Source organism: Sphaeramia orbicularis, chromosome 11 (assembly GCF_902148855.1).
Source record: "Sphaeramia orbicularis chromosome 11, fSphaOr1.1, whole genome shotgun sequence".
Taxonomy (NCBI): Eukaryota; Metazoa; Chordata; class Actinopteri; order Kurtiformes; family Apogonidae; genus Sphaeramia; species Sphaeramia orbicularis.
In genome coordinates this window covers 10,903,026-10,920,555 of record NC_043967.1, presented here as the reverse complement: position 1 = coordinate 10,920,555, position 17,530 = coordinate 10,903,026, and the positions used below count along the sequence as shown (strand labels likewise).

Genomic DNA, 17,530 nt, shown 5'->3' with positions numbered 1-17,530 from the left:
TCAACAATCACTGTCATTCGCTCGATCTTTATTGGAATAACTAGAATCATTTGGGAATTTAAGGTAGAAGAGGCAAAGCTTTGGCCAAACATGTTTTCTGATTGTGCTTTAACACAAGAAAATTTCAAATAAAATGGCACCTGAAAACATCCACACTAAACATCACATCAGTCAGTTCTACATTTTACTCATCGACAGCAACTGTTATTGTTTGGGAAGAAGCTGATCAGTGACAAGTATGGATTACAAAGTGCAATCTGATACCAAAATGTATTATATAGGAAAAAAGGCACTTAACAGGCAGCAGAAGGCAACAAAGCTGCCCGATTCTGCGACATACAGAGCACAGTGATAAAAGCCTGCAAGCCTAATTCATGCCCAGGATGATTAAAAACTGCAGAGAGAGGAATGCACAACAGAGACCAAACACAGTACAGAGTGAATCATGGTATTTCTGTTTAACGTCTGCATATGTTCAGTGCAGTGATCTCATCAAACACCCCAGGTGTCGACATGAGTCAATACATCCCCATCACACTGAATATACACTGATGAAGCCATAACCATGTCTCATCCACAAGTCAACTGTTCCCATGGCAACCACATTAAAAAAGCAATTTAATACAAAAAGTAAGGAAAATAAAGTGGCAAAATGTGTGCTTTAAGGTTTGAAAGAGTTGTATGCGTTTTTAGAGAAGATGATTCGTATGCAATAAAAACCATAAATTTTACATCTATATCATATACTCAATAAATGAGTGAAAATGCTTTGACATCAAGATCTTACATACAAATACTGTATATGAAAGAGGATGAGTGCAATTGTTTATTTTCTCTCCATGCTCCTTAGTAACAGAGTGATATTATTACATCTGACAAAACATGTGCTTGGTCATATGAAAGCACAACCTGATAGTCGTACGGTGTTTTCACCCCTGAAAGTCTGAACCAAGGTTCATGTTTTTTGTTTTACATTGCATACATTTGGTCCAGGTAGTTTAACTTTCACACAGCAATTTTAAAGCCGTCAGCTAACTCCAAGTGAGTTTCGATCCAGCTGATTTGATCTGTATGTTCAACTGACATAAAAAAAGTGGAAATGCCAAAAATTCAGAACACAACAAAGTTTTTATGCTTGGTAGAGGTGTAAAAGTTGGTGTTAGAACTAAAGGTAATTGTGTATATGAGCAGTTGCACCAGATTTCATGATGAGAATGCAATGTGCAATGAGTTAACACAAGAAAACAAACAGAAATGCCAAATTAAATGGAAAATAGAAATGAATCCCCATGTATGAGGAGCTGACAAACAGAAGCTGTGAAAACCTTTGGAAGAGACTGAGACTATCTTATCAGATCTAGACCAGCAGTTTAGTTCGTGGGACAAAAGCCAAGGCAGGTCCAGATTTTTGACAAAAAAAAACTGATTTATCAGTTCCTCAATCAGTTGCTCAGGTAATACATTATTGTATGAAACACTAACTAGAAAAGTTTGAATCCACGATGATGATAATGAGTGAGCAACTCTTCATATTTGCATAACAGACGTCGATGCAGATAAGCATAAATTTGCATTTTCTTCTGACAGTTCTGAAAATGTGGTTAAAATTTGTGACTCATTTGGATGGAAACCTGCCTATTGATTGGTTTATACACAGGCTGTATCTAACATCTTTCTGTTTTTCTTCTTTTGTTTATTAGCATAGATAGTCTTGTCTTCATGCAATTGGTTCTGAAAGTCTGAATCTGTCAAAAAAGTGTTTTCACCATGGAAAAGACTAGAACCACGGTTCAGTTTGATCATAAGTCTCATCTGTGGTCTTTGGTCACAAACTTCAGACCAGTTGTCTGGTCTGGGGGAGGTTTCACACCTGCAGATTTGGTTCTGATCAAACTTTAAATTTGAATGTCCAGACTAAATGAGGTAGGTGTGAAAGCTCCCTGACATGGAGCCATCAAATGATGGTGTGTGTGTGTATATACACAAGCTCAGCAGAGTCTTGCATGACACACTCCGCCCTCACATCAATAACAGCTATGTGTTTTCCAATAATGGCAATGGAAAGTGGAATACGACCAGGAAAACACACACTCATCTTTGGACTTCTGCACCTCTAATCTGAATATGTTTGGATAAATACAAATAAATGAGTCAACACGTGACTGATAATAGGTCACATTAACATACCACACATACGAAATACGGACCTCTGTTCGAATGGAATTTGAAAGTGAGGAGAAATTAGGTTGTTGAAGGTGGAGGTGGTCGTGAGGGTGGGAAAAAAGGAATGATGATCAATCGGACCAGTCATCGTCGTCAAACTCCGAGGAGTCGTCCTCGCTGTCGCTGCACTCCACAGCAATACGACGTGATAGGATGGCGGCCACATCGTTGCCAGTGTGATCCCTCTTCTCCTGCTCTCGCTGTGCCTCCACTTTCCGCAGGTTGAAGCCTGAGACAAAGACAGTGAATTAGAGATGTAACAATAAGAAAATGTCATATCACGGTTATTGTGGCCAAAATTATCATGGTTATCATTATTATCATGTTATTGCTGAAATGTGCTCAAAATGTTCAAAAAGTACTTACACACACTGAAATAATTTAACAAAGTTGTATTTTGAAAAAAATAAATAAATAAAATAACACACAATGTACTTTCTGTTGGCAGAAACATTAAAATATCAATATATAATCGTTAAACATACAAATGTGCATTAAAGATGGCACCTTACGGCCATAAGAGATATCTGCACTTGGGGTGGGAATTGATAGGATTTTATCAATATCAATGCCATTGTCGATGGCCAGGGAGGGGTTAACACAATCGTGAGATCGGTGACCATCAAAACAGACCAGACCAGTTCAAAACAGACCAGTTCACAGACAGTTGAACAGCCTGAGCTGGGAAGAGCCTTATCAAACTACAGTTTTAGCTGTTTTAGTCTCTTTTTCAGAGAGAGAGAGAGAGAGAGAGAGAGAAGGGGTTTTAATCTCTTTTTCAGAGAAAGAGAGAGAATGTGTTGACACTGACAATAAATGTATAGCTGTCATTAGAGTCAAAACAACAGCATTCTAAAGAAGAGAAGAAGAATGGACATGTTCAATTTGTTCTGACACTACCATGTCAAAAATCACACTCCATGTAAGTATATAGCATACACAGATTATGACAATTAAAGTGCACATATGGAAGAATCTGAACTGAGTCTAACTGTGGTTACTGGTAGTTAGAAGTCTAAAGTGTTTGTAGTGAAGGTTTAACATATTTTAAGTGCTACTGAGGGCCTTCTGTTATGCAACTTGCAATCAAGACATGCTTTCAATTACTGCTCTGTTTTACTGGGTATTGTGGAGGTGAGCAGCAAACTTGCTGGCACACCACTGAACCCCCTCTATGTCCTGAAAAAGGTCAGGATGAAGAAGACCCAATCAATTAAGACAGATCTGAGCCATTCCCTGTGGAGAGAATTTATGTTGGTAACATCAGGATGCAGATGTACTCTGCAACAATTCAGTCATTTATCCTTGCTGCTATCTGCCTTGTACTAGGACACACTGTAATTTGTTGGTGTGCCTGCCGTTTGGTTGATGACTGTTTATTACTGCTGACTGAAGATCCCATTGTCCTTCTCAGTCAGTAAAGATACCTTGAACCCATGCTACGTTTGTTAAGAATGAAAGTTCAGTTTATTTCTTAGATTCAGTCCACTACATATGGATCTTCTGATCTTGTAAAGAGCATAAAGCCAGCTATACATTGCACAATTTTGGGCTGTCCCAGAGGAAAGATGTGAAATGTAGTGATCCTACATTAAACTCTGAGAGAGCCTAAAAGACAGCTCTTGTCATGGTCTTGTGACCAAATGTAGTCTGGGATAAAATACTGATAGCATCAGAAATTGCCATCACCTGCATCCTTCTACACAACCAATAAGAACAAGAGTAGGAATGGATCATTGATCACAGCTATAGGTATGTTTATATTTCTGTAGCTAAAACTACTAACCTCAAAGTTTATTTGCAAAATTGTCACCCTATGTTGGCCTTTTTTCCTGATCCACATTTTCCACATTCTGCTCCTCCTCTTTGAATATTTTCCAGTACACATAAACACGACTATGTAACAACAAGCTCTCTAGCTTCATTGTTTATCCTGTAGTGGCTCAGATGGACATCATGCACTAATGTTTGATTTCTGTGCAGTGACTCACATCAAGGCCTGAGTTTTAGTAGGTGTTAGCATCGTACAGCCTGAGTACATGTGGAAGCCAAATTTTTTATAACTACAACACACACACTCTGGCTGACACTTCACACAGTCTGAGGCTGTACACACAGACTTCCAAAATAATGAATGAGAAATCACTGCATGTTCACGTGGTTATGTTGGCACAGTTTGCTTCTTTGCCAGTCAGGACCAACTGAAGCTGCTTTGCTCTTCGTTACTTACAAAGAGGATCACAAGGAGGTTGGCGGTGCAAATAAAAATGCAAGCACGCACTGAAAACACTTCCTACATTATTATTCAAACAATCTGAAGCGTGATCTCAACTGTACCTTGTCGAATGGCCTGCAGCAGGTCACTGCGAGCATCACTGGCAGGTGCTGGTTGGGGTTTGGGAGTAGAAGCAGGTGCCGAGCTACCACCAGACGGAGGAGCAGCAGGCCCATTGAGAGATGGAGGAGGAGGAGGCCCAGGTGGAGGTGGGGGAGGAGGTGGAGGCGGGGGACCACCACCTGCAGGCATGGGTGGTGGAGGAGGTGGAGAAACAGAGGACATAGAAGGTGGAGGAGGGGGGGCTGGTGGGGAGGGATAGGCAGAGGGAGAGGAGGACATTGGAGGAGGAGAAGGTGGGGCATCGAAGCCAGGAGGTGGTGGGGGCACCCCAATGCCAGAGGGGGGTGGAGGGGGAGGAGGTGCGGGTGGTGGAGCAAGGCTGGGGCGGGTGGTGGCTGGGGGAGAAGACATGGGGGGAGCAGGAGGAGGGTGGCTTGGACTCAGCATGCTGGCTCGGTTCTGGGCTGGTGCTCCATAATGTCCATCATACCTGTCAGTGGGAGCGCAGATGTTAATAACAGAGGCTTTATTCCCTTCCATTAACCGCTCATGTCTTTGGAGCTTCAGCCTCAGCTAATGTTCACTGTTGTCTGTGCGCTGTGCAGCTGTAAACGTGTTAGCTGGGCATTTGCTATTCAACCTACATGAGCATGGAAATAGTGCTGGTTCAGAGTGGAGCCATTTCACAACAGCACTGAAACGTCTCTGTACTTTCGTATGTGAATAGTGAGTGAAGACATGTACAATATCTGCAGTACCGAATGTTGCAAGCACAAGGTGAAACAAGAGATTAAATCTTCACACCACTAAAGCTTCCATATTAGGGTTTATTTATAGAAGTCTGAAGATGAGCAACTTAGCATTAAACTTCAGGGTTTTACTGGGATACAGATTTTGTATCATGCTTCACCTTTTATTATTGTACTTTTAAAAACTACTGTTGTTCAGCCATAAAATGTATTGCAAATACTTTAATGTCATTGTTAAACTTAGCCAACAAGCTTCACCTTGATAGCAAAATACGTGACAGCCCAGTAAGCACAAGTCCTTTTGAAATATGTCTCTGAAGTAGTTAAACATGAAATACAACTGATTGATGATATAAATGAATAACATGGAATATGGGCTCTGGCTCTTTACTTTAAGGTTTTATGTTAGGACTGTCTTGGTACTGAGTCATCAATAGTGGCACAAAGTTTTAGTTGGTCTTGTTGGTCCTGCCCCTGACATAAGTATTTTTTAGTTGGACCAGCAAAGCGATGGTGCAACTGTGGAACCAGTTTTCCTGGCCAGAGTGAGTTCTTTGGCAGTTGAAACAGAAACTGGTTCAAGATTAGGCACTGGCTCTGAACCAGCCCTGGACTCGCCTCGGTGGAAAAAAGACTTAATGTTGATAGTGGAGTGTTTTTGTGTGCCTGTTGGCTTTTATGCAGGTTGATACTTACGCCATGTCTGGAGGTGGAGGAGGCAGGAAGTCATCACTAGGCTGGGGGAGAGGGGAGCCAGGATCATAGGCATAGGACCCAGTACTCTGCTCAAGAGGTTCAGAACTGAAGCCTTCACCTGATCCAATACTGCCATTCAGACCCTCAGAAGAATTCCTACAAAAATAAACATGGTTAGCTTTTCATCTTTATTTTATAATAATAATAATAATAATAATGATAATAATAATAATAATAATAATAATAATAATAATAATAATGGATTGGATTCGTACATTGCTTTTCTAGACACTCAAAGTACTTTACACTGAATCCATTTTTCATTCCCTCCACAGTCACACTAGTGGTGGTAAACTACGTCTGTAGCCGCAGCGGCCGTGGGGTAGACTGATAGACACATGGCAGCCAATCAGCGCCAACGGCCTCTCTGACCACCATCAAAAGTTCATATACCAGTGTGACTGACACTGGAGGAAAGAGTAAAGTGTCTCACCCAAGGACACAATGACACATGACTGGGACGGAGCAGGATTCAAACCACCAACCCTCAGATTACTGGATGACCTGTCTTTTAGGAGGGTTTTAAAACACTGCACCATACAATGACAATGAGAATATATACAAGTGTGTTTTTTCTGACGCCTTTTTATGCTGAGCATTGGAGCATTTTTCCTGCAACAGGATTCAGCTAAGCATTATGTCAAATCCATTTTTAACTTACATGTCAAAATCATATTTAAGACATTTTAAAGCCTAAAATTAAAACTATTGGGTTTCACATTTTTGTGGACTTTGTACAGACCTGCAGGCACCGCTTAATAAGCTGCTGTTAGTTAATGTTAAACTGAAGAGGAAGCATCACAAATAATGCCACTGTCATTTCTGTTCACACGGCTGCTAAATATTACCCAATGCACAACAGGTTATGACTTACAGTAAATAAGTCAGATATAGACTCAAGTCAGTTTTGCAGCTTGTCCTTCCCTCCCTAACAAAAAACTTAGAAACAAGCCAGAGACTAAATAGGTTAATCAATTTAAAAATATTATACATTCTAGTTAAGCAATTTCTAAGGTCGTACAATTTGCATTTGAATGGTTATGATCATAACACTTTACTTTTTACTTGACATTCATATGTAATTGTAGTTACCAACACAAGCATTAAAACCTTGAACTTCTGTTTTTTGGTGGTTTATAGCCCACGATGAATATTATCAACTCGTGTAACACGTGTAAGTCAAACAGAATTAAATAGCACAGCAGAGATCTGTTAGAAATTCGTAAGATTTCTCATGTATATATTTTTAGATATCCATTTCATATGTTTCTGTATATTTTTCATGTTTATTCATTCTACTTCCCCTGGCTGCAATGAAAATAAATTTTCAACCCTGAAGCTTGGTGTGACCTGTCCTTCTGTTTACTGCGATCTGCAGAGGCCAGCTCTACACCCATTCCCCTGAGAACATTTTCAGACAGGACATGCCGCTGTATACAAACAACCAAATGAGAGTAGACAGGGAGTCAGCATGTAAATACCAATTCTGTAACCAAGTCACTATGGTACAGAGAAAGAAATAATAAATTCACAGAGTTAGAATTTTCTAGTTATTTAAAAGTGTCATCTCAAAATGCACAAGTCACTTGTTAGAGCGTTTTCACACAGCGTACTCGAGTCCTTGGACATGTTCACACCTTTCCTGCAGATGCTGTGTTCATATGCATGTACTGTGGCCCGTGCCCAAATACGAGTGGGTGTTACAGAGCCAAAACAGTAGGTGGCAGTGTGGAAGGAATTCTGTCGCTATCCTACAAACGCGGAAGTCAGAAGACAAACCCTTACCTATCTGCTAGCCTGTTTGAGGCAAAGAGAAGCAGAGTAACCTTCGTTGTCCCTGATATGTCACCAAGCAGTTCAGTTGATAAGGCAAACCCATGCCACACGGATCCAAGGCTTTTTCAGGAGACAACAGGAGCGCCGTCTATGGTCTCATGGTGATTAATCCACTTCCGTTGTCGGAATGGTGATTAGGTCACTTCCGGACTCCGGGACGGATCACATTCACACGGTAACATACCGTGCTGGAGTCTGGGCAGTCTGTACCCAGGACTACCTTCTCAACTGGACTTGGGCACGGTACTCAAGCATGGAATGTTTGTATTCACATGGATAAAATTAAGCCGACTTTGGCGTCCAGCGTACTCGGATATGGACTTGAGTACGATGTGTGAAAACACCCTTAGTCACTGTTTGTTTTAACCGTTATGTACTTTTAATTAAGTGGATATTAAATCTAGCTCACACTCAGATATAGCAGGTGACGGTAATGCACCTTCACAGTGGATACTACACATGATAATAACCAAAAAAAGATTAAACGTAAGCCCATTGAGAGCTGCTGTCGAAATATGTCGAAACATGGTAGACCCATTCCCTAAACAGCTCATTCCAAGGCAACAAAAACATGATTGTGTTTTTCATGAGATAATACTCTAGTGAAAATATGAATACTGAATGATTATACTACACTAGGACGTGGGGGACCACGGGTTCTAGATGTGGTAGTTTTTACGCTGGGGAGAGCATTCATTCTTTAATAATTAAACGACAATTAATATATCAATACTGATATCTAGGGACTGAAGTTAGTAAATGCATTGCTCCTGTTTTTAACTTCATTTACCATCATGCAGTGTGGCACTGCACCTCTCGTCAATCGCCACGGGCATAGCAACATGACTGTAAGGCTATTGTATTCCAAAATTAATATCTCCCAAAATACTGGTCCTATCAACTTGCCATTTTCGATAGTCTCTTCCTTGACCAAAAACACATAAGTATGCCAAACTGCAGCAGTCAACTCTTTCCAGATTCTGCTGATGCCCGAGACACACACCCACACCCACACACAGAGTCCACTTCCCTTTTAAAATATAAGATATCTGCACTTCAGTCCCTCTAAATCAGTCGTTCTTAACCTGGGTTTGATTGAACCCTAGGGGTTCGGTGAGTCAGTCTCAGGGGTTCGGCGGAGGTCAAGACACACACTCGACAACAGCAAAAGTCACACTGATTTGCAGTAAATATTCATTATTATTGTAGCCTGATGGAAATTAGGTGATGGGTGTTTGTTAAAATGTTAAAAATGATAAATAGCATAAATGCAATAAGTTCATTATTGGAATACATAAGGTTAAAAATTAAAACCATTTCAGTGTGGTTGTATTAAAAAGGTCATGTCTTTGTGAAAAGGTATGGAATTTGTTGTGAGTTCATGCACTGTATTGGTTTTGTTCTTTGAACACAGTGATGTTAATGCACGGTTCATTTTGTGCACCAGTAAAACATATACCTGTGTCTTGAATTTGAAAAAAATCATATTTTATTTTTTAATAAAGAAGGGTTCGGTGAATGCGCATATGAAACTGGTGGGGTTCAGTACCTCCAACAAGGTTAAGAACTACTGCTCTAAATGATCCTTCTGTTCTGAGTCGTGTGGATCACCACATCTCTGTATCAATTAACTTCACTCTTTCTTTTAACTTACATCATGTCATTCTTTGGCACCACAAACTCCTCCCCCATCTTGCGGCGTTCCCATTCCTCCTTCCTGGTCTTGATCTTCCGAGGATTAAGAGTCCGTTGGTTCATGTGGTCTTTCTTCTCCTTCTGCTCAAAAGGAAAAAGAATTAGGGTTTAATGGACAGTTGGATGGACCAGCTTTCATTTTATATGGTGATACATTGTTTTTTTTAAGGGTTTGATATAAGGCTGGACAATCTTACTGTCTTGGATCTGACTAATCTTAATCTGTCAAATGAGCTTTTCAGAAGGATTGTACTGATTGTGTCATAAAAAATGAACAACAACACTGTCAAAGCTTTTTTCCTCTGTTAATCATCACTTAAAATGTCCAGTTTGTCAGTATAATTCCAGTATTTTACAGAGTGTTGCCCTCACCCATGAGGCCATCTTCTAAACTTCAACGAGCAGTGAGTCTTACTAATGCATGAAACGCAATGTTGGTAATTCATGAAAACACTGCAGCTCTACGTGCAGGACAATGTGACCTAATGTTTAGAGTTTCTAGTTAGATACAACAAGAATTCATCACACACAGCCTAAGCCTCCAGAATCAACAGAAAACTAAAGCAAAACTTCAACAGCTTGGCTGTAACTCAGTCAAGTGTGGGTTGTGATTCTACCTCAAAACATGTAACATTTGGGAAAAACTATGTAGTAAATGTTTCTTTATTTCCACTTTGAGAACATCCATCCATCAAAATAGCCTGTATATTAATTTATATGTAGTATTTGTATTTGCAGTAGACTTGGGCATATTTATCTGCAAGAATCATTATACCTCTCTTCAGCTCTTCTACAGCAGCCACAGTGAACAACATCGGTTACTGTTATTTTAGAAACAGATCCTGCTAATGTAAACAAATGACTGACTCCTAGCGCATCAACAAGGATGTAGGAAGGTCCCATTCTGCCCCATTACCTTAATGACGTCCTGATACTAGTCAGATGTATAAGCATGTTTGTGTGAGTCTCACTCTATGCTTGCGTTTCTCCTTCATGATGTCCTTGGTGTCCTGCAGCATCTTCTCCTTCCACAGATCGAAGAAGTAGGAGGGGTCAGTGTAAAACTTCAGGGCCTCCTTCCCATCCTCCCTGCAGACAAACAGTTACAGCGAGTATAATTCCAAATCTTTATATAAATAAGATTTCCACCAGTTGCAGGTGGCTATTAATAAGCACATCACTTTCTTTTGTCCCACTCACAGAAGCACCTCTAATTGTTTTTATGCATACTTATTTCTGTCTCTTAAGATACCACACCACCAAAAAAATACAGAATTCAATGGGTTCTACAGCCTAAAGTGAGTATTTAGACTGGCACCTTTTCCTGCGATAAAAATGAGCCAAAACAATAGGAAGCATCTGACAAACACCAGAGGACTAGTGCAGTAAATCGAATACTGCCTGCAGAAGAGTTCAAGACATGTAAAGTACAAATGGACAAATACCCCTTCTCCTTTTTAGCATGATTGCACCTGAATGCTGTTTTAATGTGTTTTGTTTAAATGTTTGTGTTTTTAGTGTGTTGCTGTATACAAGCCTGTCAAAGAAGAATTTCTGTCACTTGTGACAGACAATAAAGTCTATCTATCTATCTATCTATCTATCTATCTATCTATCTATCTATCTATCTATCTATCTATCTATCTATCTATCTATCTATCTATCTATCTATCTATCTATCTATCTATCTATCTATCTATCCATCCAACACTGTCATCTGTAGCACCTGTTTTTTCTGACTTTTTTCTTTTTAATGCTATTTATACATTTCCTGTATATTCCCGTTGTGAAATGTATATGCATGGCCTTTACAACCCTGCTAAAAACGAACCAAATGGAGGTCTATCACTTCTTCACTCTACTGTTGTGATAGAGTCTGCCACTCTGGATGTCTAGTTCAATGATCAGATAGACGTAGCTGAAAACAGAACTCCGGTTAGAGAGTTGGGCAAGGAGACATTTATTCCAGAGCACCTTATAATAACTTGGTCACTCGGATGAGTAACATGGACACGTATGAGTGAGGGGTGTGTGTGATTATTGCGTCATGCATGCACACTGATAGTTTCACCACTTCTTGTACAGTTTCTCTACAGTAAGTGGAAGTGACATCACTACTGCAAAGTGCACCACGATTCCAAATTTGAAGACTTTCAAATCAAATAGATTTTCTGCCAACTATAAATAAAACCAGTCCAGCTCAAAGTAATTACATTTTCACATTTAAAGTAATCTTCAAGAGTTAAAATATAACTGGATACGCTCACAAAATCACACTGCTCAACACTGTTATAATTGCTGCTTATGCACTTCCCCCTTTTCACCCCACCGTATGTCTCTACTAGCTGTTAATTAATCATACTTCCACTGACATGTTTTTCCTTCTGCATTATTTATATTCGAGATGTCAATGATATATGTCAACCTGGCTGTGACACACATAGTTACTGAGATCCTCCAGTGCTGCTTTGGCTAAATGGAGAAAAATAACAAGCAGAGGGGTTTACTTCAAATACTCTTGAACCATTTGTTGCTGGACTAGTACATTATAAAGCATTTGTGTTCTCTCTGTCGACATGCCTTCTCATATACGTAGATCAATCTATTTCTGTCATGCTCACCATTAAACTGTGGTCAACATTGTTCACATAATAGGAAGGAATGTCACAATGGCAGAAACATAATGTACCTCCTAATCAGAATGTATTAGAGGTCGACAGATACAGGTTTTTCTAAGGCCAATGTCAATTTTTAAAGATTTGGTCAGCCGATGGCGATATCTACAGCCGATTTTTCAAGCCAATATATATATGTGTATGTGTGTGTGTGTGTGTGTGTGTATATATATATATATATATATATATATATATATATGCATTTTTTTAGAGTGCATTGACCAAAAAGTACAATTGAAACACTCAGATAATTCTGATTTTTAAGAAGGCACATAAATGAAATTATTATGCATACACATAGTACTCTTTTAACATTTATTGAACTTCCAGTGCCGCCCACACAGGTGCGTGATCAAATATCTTACAACATTCTTACTACTGATCAAATATCGGCTTAAAAAAAAAAACTAAGGCAGATATTGACAAAAATCAATATATCAGCCCGATGACATCGGTCTACCTCTAATATGTACACACATTTTAGAAGCCATGCAACAGACAAATGGGTCTGAATAATAAATAATAAAGATAAAAATACTGAGATCATGTGTGTCGCTTGGTGTTAGCACATGTTCACGCATGTGCCCTTGCTATTCCCTGCACGTTTTTCTCTTGTTGAATAAATATGAGCCTGGCATGTGCTTTCATATGTGACTTACCGATACTGGCTGAGGTAGTTGAGTGGTGGGGGAGGATCGCAGGTTGTGTAGGTGTCCTGAACAGGCACTGGCAGAGACGGTCTGGTGAACATCTGCTGATCCTGGGTCAGACTACTGCGGAAGGCTTTACGAGTAGTGATGGCCTGCAGAGATACTAAAAGAAAGACATGTTTCATTGAATTTGTAACGTACTGGAGGTGAAATAATGAAAGTCTTGAATGTTTTCTGTTGCAGAATTTAAAATTTATCATTTGTTGCTTGAAATTTGACGAAAGCTCAGTCTTAAGTGGATCTTCAGTTGACATTTAAAGCAGCTGCTAGGACTGTACTGCAAATCTTTGCAAGTATCAGGGATCTTTACCTTCCTCTTCTTTGGGGTCCAGTTGAGTGACTTTGACCTGCAGACGATCGACTCTTTCCCCCAGTGTATTTACTCTGACAGCAAATGCTCCAGCCTGCACAAACAGCTCTCCAAATACATCCTCTGCATACTTACCTGCAAACAGAGACACACCAGCCATTTATTATTCCACACATGAACCCATTTGTCTCACAGAAGCATAATTAATAATCAATTTCCAACCACAAAAAACATAACACACACACATTGGCAAAATACACTCAAACTCATTTTAGTCCAACTCTGACTATTTAGTTTCAGGACACATTCCTTGTGCTAATCCAGTTAGCTGAACTATGACTATAGAGCTGTACAATATGGTGTAAAACTCAATACAATTACTGCAGCCAGTATTTTGAATCTAACGTGATATCTTGGCTGTCAAGGAAAATATGCAGTACAACTGAAAGGATGTTTTCTGGCTGAGAAACCTAATATTAGCCACTGGCCACTATCATGGCAAAGTTCTGCCAATACCATAGTGACAGTAATAGAAATAGCCTGTTCTATCGGCACCAATTAATCAGTTTATCGCTACATGATGTATGTAAAGTTCTGTCCTAAACCATTTCAAATCTATTGTAATCTCACAAGTTCACAGACACACAGAGCAGATACTCACTGAGGCTCCCGAGTTGGCGGATGATGTTGGCCAGACTGATATTGGTGACACATTCCAACTCACTGCGGATATTGGTTGGGATCGTCTGACGACACACATGCCGAGGCTCGATATTTCTTGTAACCAAAGGCATGGTTGGGTGTTGTGTGTAGGGACGCCCAACCCTGATGGAAAAAAAGAGGAAATCTCTGAATTCAAAAGGGTCATACATTGAATACTTCTGTCACAGCACTATGAAACTGAGACAGTTTACTGTGTATTGCATACATTTGTAATCAGAGTGCAAAATTAACATGTGACAAGTGCCAAATATGTGCAAGTTTTAATTTTGGCAGACAAACAAACTGATGTAACTACCCAAGCAGTTGATAAATAAGTAGCAATCACCTGTTGAGTTCAGTAGTTTTTATACAATGTACAAGGCAAAATAAAAGTAAAAGTTAAAAAAAAAGACTTAGGTACAATTGTAATTTATTCATAACTGTGTGTTCAAATTGATGTTAAGATGAATCTGCATACTAAAACAAGACTACAAACTGACAAGAAAGGTCATATTTTGTCATGCATGATGCAGTTTCATGATAAGTAAAAACTATTTTTGACTTCTGCACTATTGAAGTAAGTCTGTGTCAAAGGTTATTATATATTGGAAAATAATCAAGGTCAAAGTTGATGCGGGATTTATTTGTAACTAAGTTATGCTAAGTTGTTTAACAAATGAATCCAGTCATTGAATATAAGTAAGTCACATGTTGCTGACAACCAGACACATATGTATAAATATACTCTGAGCCAGACAAGGCGAAAGCAGAAGCAAAACTAAAGCCCTGCTGGACTCAGCACATAACCTAAAATCCACCCCGTTTATGAGAACACAAAAGGAAAATGACTCAGTAAATTTTTAAAATATTGGTCTGTATATTGCATTCATTTCCTGTATATTCAGTGTATTTAACTGGACAGATCGTAGCCTTTATGCAATTCTGTAAACTCCAGTATCTCTACAGGGCCATATGGTGATCTGACAGGAAAATGACAACTCCCATAGGTGCCCACAGATTTGCTGAGTGACTCTCTCTTCTACTAAGTGAATGCAGGCGGGCAGAATTTAGCCTCCAGTAAGTATAGCCTACACTGCTTCCTATTCCCTATTTCGGTTACCTAATTACAAGTTTTTCATGTTTAGAGTAGGATGAGGTCACAATACAAATGTTACTCGCTGAAACGAACTTGACAGCACATTTTATACCCATTTGCAAACGTGCAATGCCGTGTAGCTGTGTCAGATTTATTCGTTTTTTAATGAAGAGTCCTCCTTCAGTGTGGATCTGTGTCCATCTGAGACAGAGCTTCACTTTGTGTGATCAGTACTCAACACAAACACTCCTGTCTGTCACATACACACTGAAAAACTCTATTGAGGTTTCAGTTGTAAAAACGTATTATATCTTGAATAAAGTTTTAACCTTGGTCGTGATAGCTTGCTACAAAAATGAAGAGTCGAAAACGTTACCATTTTGCTAACATTACATTACATTAGCTACAAAGGCTCAAATGTAACTTGGGTTCTCGGCCTCGTCAGAGCAGGAAGTAACTTGTAGGCGCCTCTTAACCTCGAAGAACCAGGCATATGGCCATACTTTCACATTCTTCACTACATCAATAGAAACAACAGTTAAATATGCTTTACTTACCGTCAAATTTGGCACCTGTAGGTTCCCTCTACACCCTATATTTGGTGTTCTGTCTTAAGATTTCCACAAGAAATGTTGAGCGGTACAGTACGCAGTCGAACTAAACAGATCTCAGATGGCCCGGGATTGCGAACTTCTGATTGGTTGAGTAACTGAGCTTCTCAAAGCTCATTGGTTACTGTAGTTGTCAGTCCTCTCGGCTAAGAACAGGATGTGTTACTTTCAACGTAAAAAGCGCAACTCCACCCTGACTAGTGGCAAACATCTGGCCGTAATTTGCGTAACGGAGGGTGGAGGCAGGAGCGCATTCCTCTGTGTGCTCCAGCGAGTTGGAACGCGTCCGAGGAATGACTGGCATTGGCCTTTATGAATAAGAGCTCACCGAGCAGAAAAGCACTCAACAAGATAAATGAGTGATCCGTGAGCCCGGGTAGACGGGTGTTAAGTGCGTCCTTCAAATCAACTATTTCCAGTAAAGGTTAAATAATTCATAAGTTGGTTTAAACCAAATGTTAGGTAGTGACGAGTAAAGCTGTTTGTGTGAATGTTGCAATGACAGGAGTTTAGTATTATGACACAGGCTTTTGTTTTGGAATATACAACCCTGCAGCAAACACAAACAGACCAAGTATGTTTGGTGAATGAATAATTTATTAAAAAAAAAAAACCCAAAACATTCAAATACATCCAAATCTTCAGGATCTCCTTATATGTAACAAAAAAATCTGAAATATATTCATTGTGTGGCATCGACAAACAGCACATTTCCTTCTGCCAGACATATTACCTCCACTTTTTGCCTCTGTCTCAGGGTTTTGACAACTCTAAGTAACTCCTGTAAATCAGATTTCACATGGAATCTTAAAATCTGATGTTAGATGTAGTTACACCCACACAAAGTTTGATTTCACTTCATTTTGCAACAGCTTGTTGGTACTTAAACTACAGTTATATTTTCAATGATGTGACACATTAATAAACAACTTTTTTTTCTTTTTGTGTAATGTAAATGTAAATTCTGCACCATAACGAGAATTATTGTTTTTTATGCTGCTTTTTTCTCTCTTATTTTTGTAATAAACTCAGGTGCCACAGGGATTTTTTGTACCTCATGTAGTGATTTTTAAATTATCAAATGAGCTGGAAATTGAGTGATAGTGGACTTTTAAATTAGAAGGTGGAAAAAGCCTAGATGTCAATATTTATAATTCATTGGCTATACTATCTTTCTATTATCTATCATAACTTCATTAGCGAGTGAAGAATTGTTGAAGTGACCATTTAAGTCTAATACCTAATAAATCCATTGTTCCCCATAAAGTCGTAGTAAAATATTTTTTAATACTCTCATGACGATTGTGACAATGTGAGTTTTTCTTGATAGATAAAGTGTAACTGGAACTCAGTATGTAATCATTGTACCTAGTTACTGGTGTGTTTAAATAGGAATAAAAAGAGGAATGTGTCTGAAAACAAAAGTATTCCAACTTTAAGGGCAACAGTAGACAACACTGGATCACTGAAAACCAAATTATATATAATGTAGATAGGAGAAGTTTATAGATGAGACAGACAACACCAATAATCTGTATCATCTGTAACATTCATTCATTCATTCAACCCACTTTATCCTCACTAGGGTCACGGGGGTCGCTTGGAGCGTTTCCCAGCTACTTATGGGTGAAGGTGGGGTACACCCTGGACATGTCACCAGTTCATCGCAGGGCTGAACATATAGAGAAAAACAATCCCTCTCACATTCATACCTATGGGCAATTTAGATTAACCCATTAACCTATCAGTGCATGTCTTTGGATGGTGGGAGGAAGCCGGAGTACCCACGCAGACACGGGGAGAACATGCAAACTCCACTCGGAAAGGCC

The 17,530-nt window shown here is 39.4% G+C and overlaps 1 protein-coding gene across 1 annotated transcript; it reads right to left on the bottom strand.

The window, feature by feature from the left end:
- Nucleotides 1-11: 11 nt before the first annotated feature.
- On the bottom strand, nt 12-15,774 carry wasf2 (WASP family member 2). The gene is made up of 9 exons (XM_030147303.1): nt 15,648-15,774; nt 13,954-14,117; nt 13,293-13,427; nt 12,932-13,085; nt 10,569-10,686; nt 9,557-9,678; nt 6,007-6,162; nt 4,561-5,051; nt 12-2,452 (listed from the first exon to the last, which is right to left on the bottom strand). Exons 2-9 carry the CDS (start codon nt 14,084-14,086, stop codon nt 2,295-2,297), a joined length of 1,467 nt encoding a protein of 488 aa, XP_030003163.1. The 5' UTR covers nt 14,087-14,117; nt 15,648-15,774; the 3' UTR covers nt 12-2,294.
- Between the last annotated feature and the right edge of the window lie 1,756 nt (nt 15,775-17,530).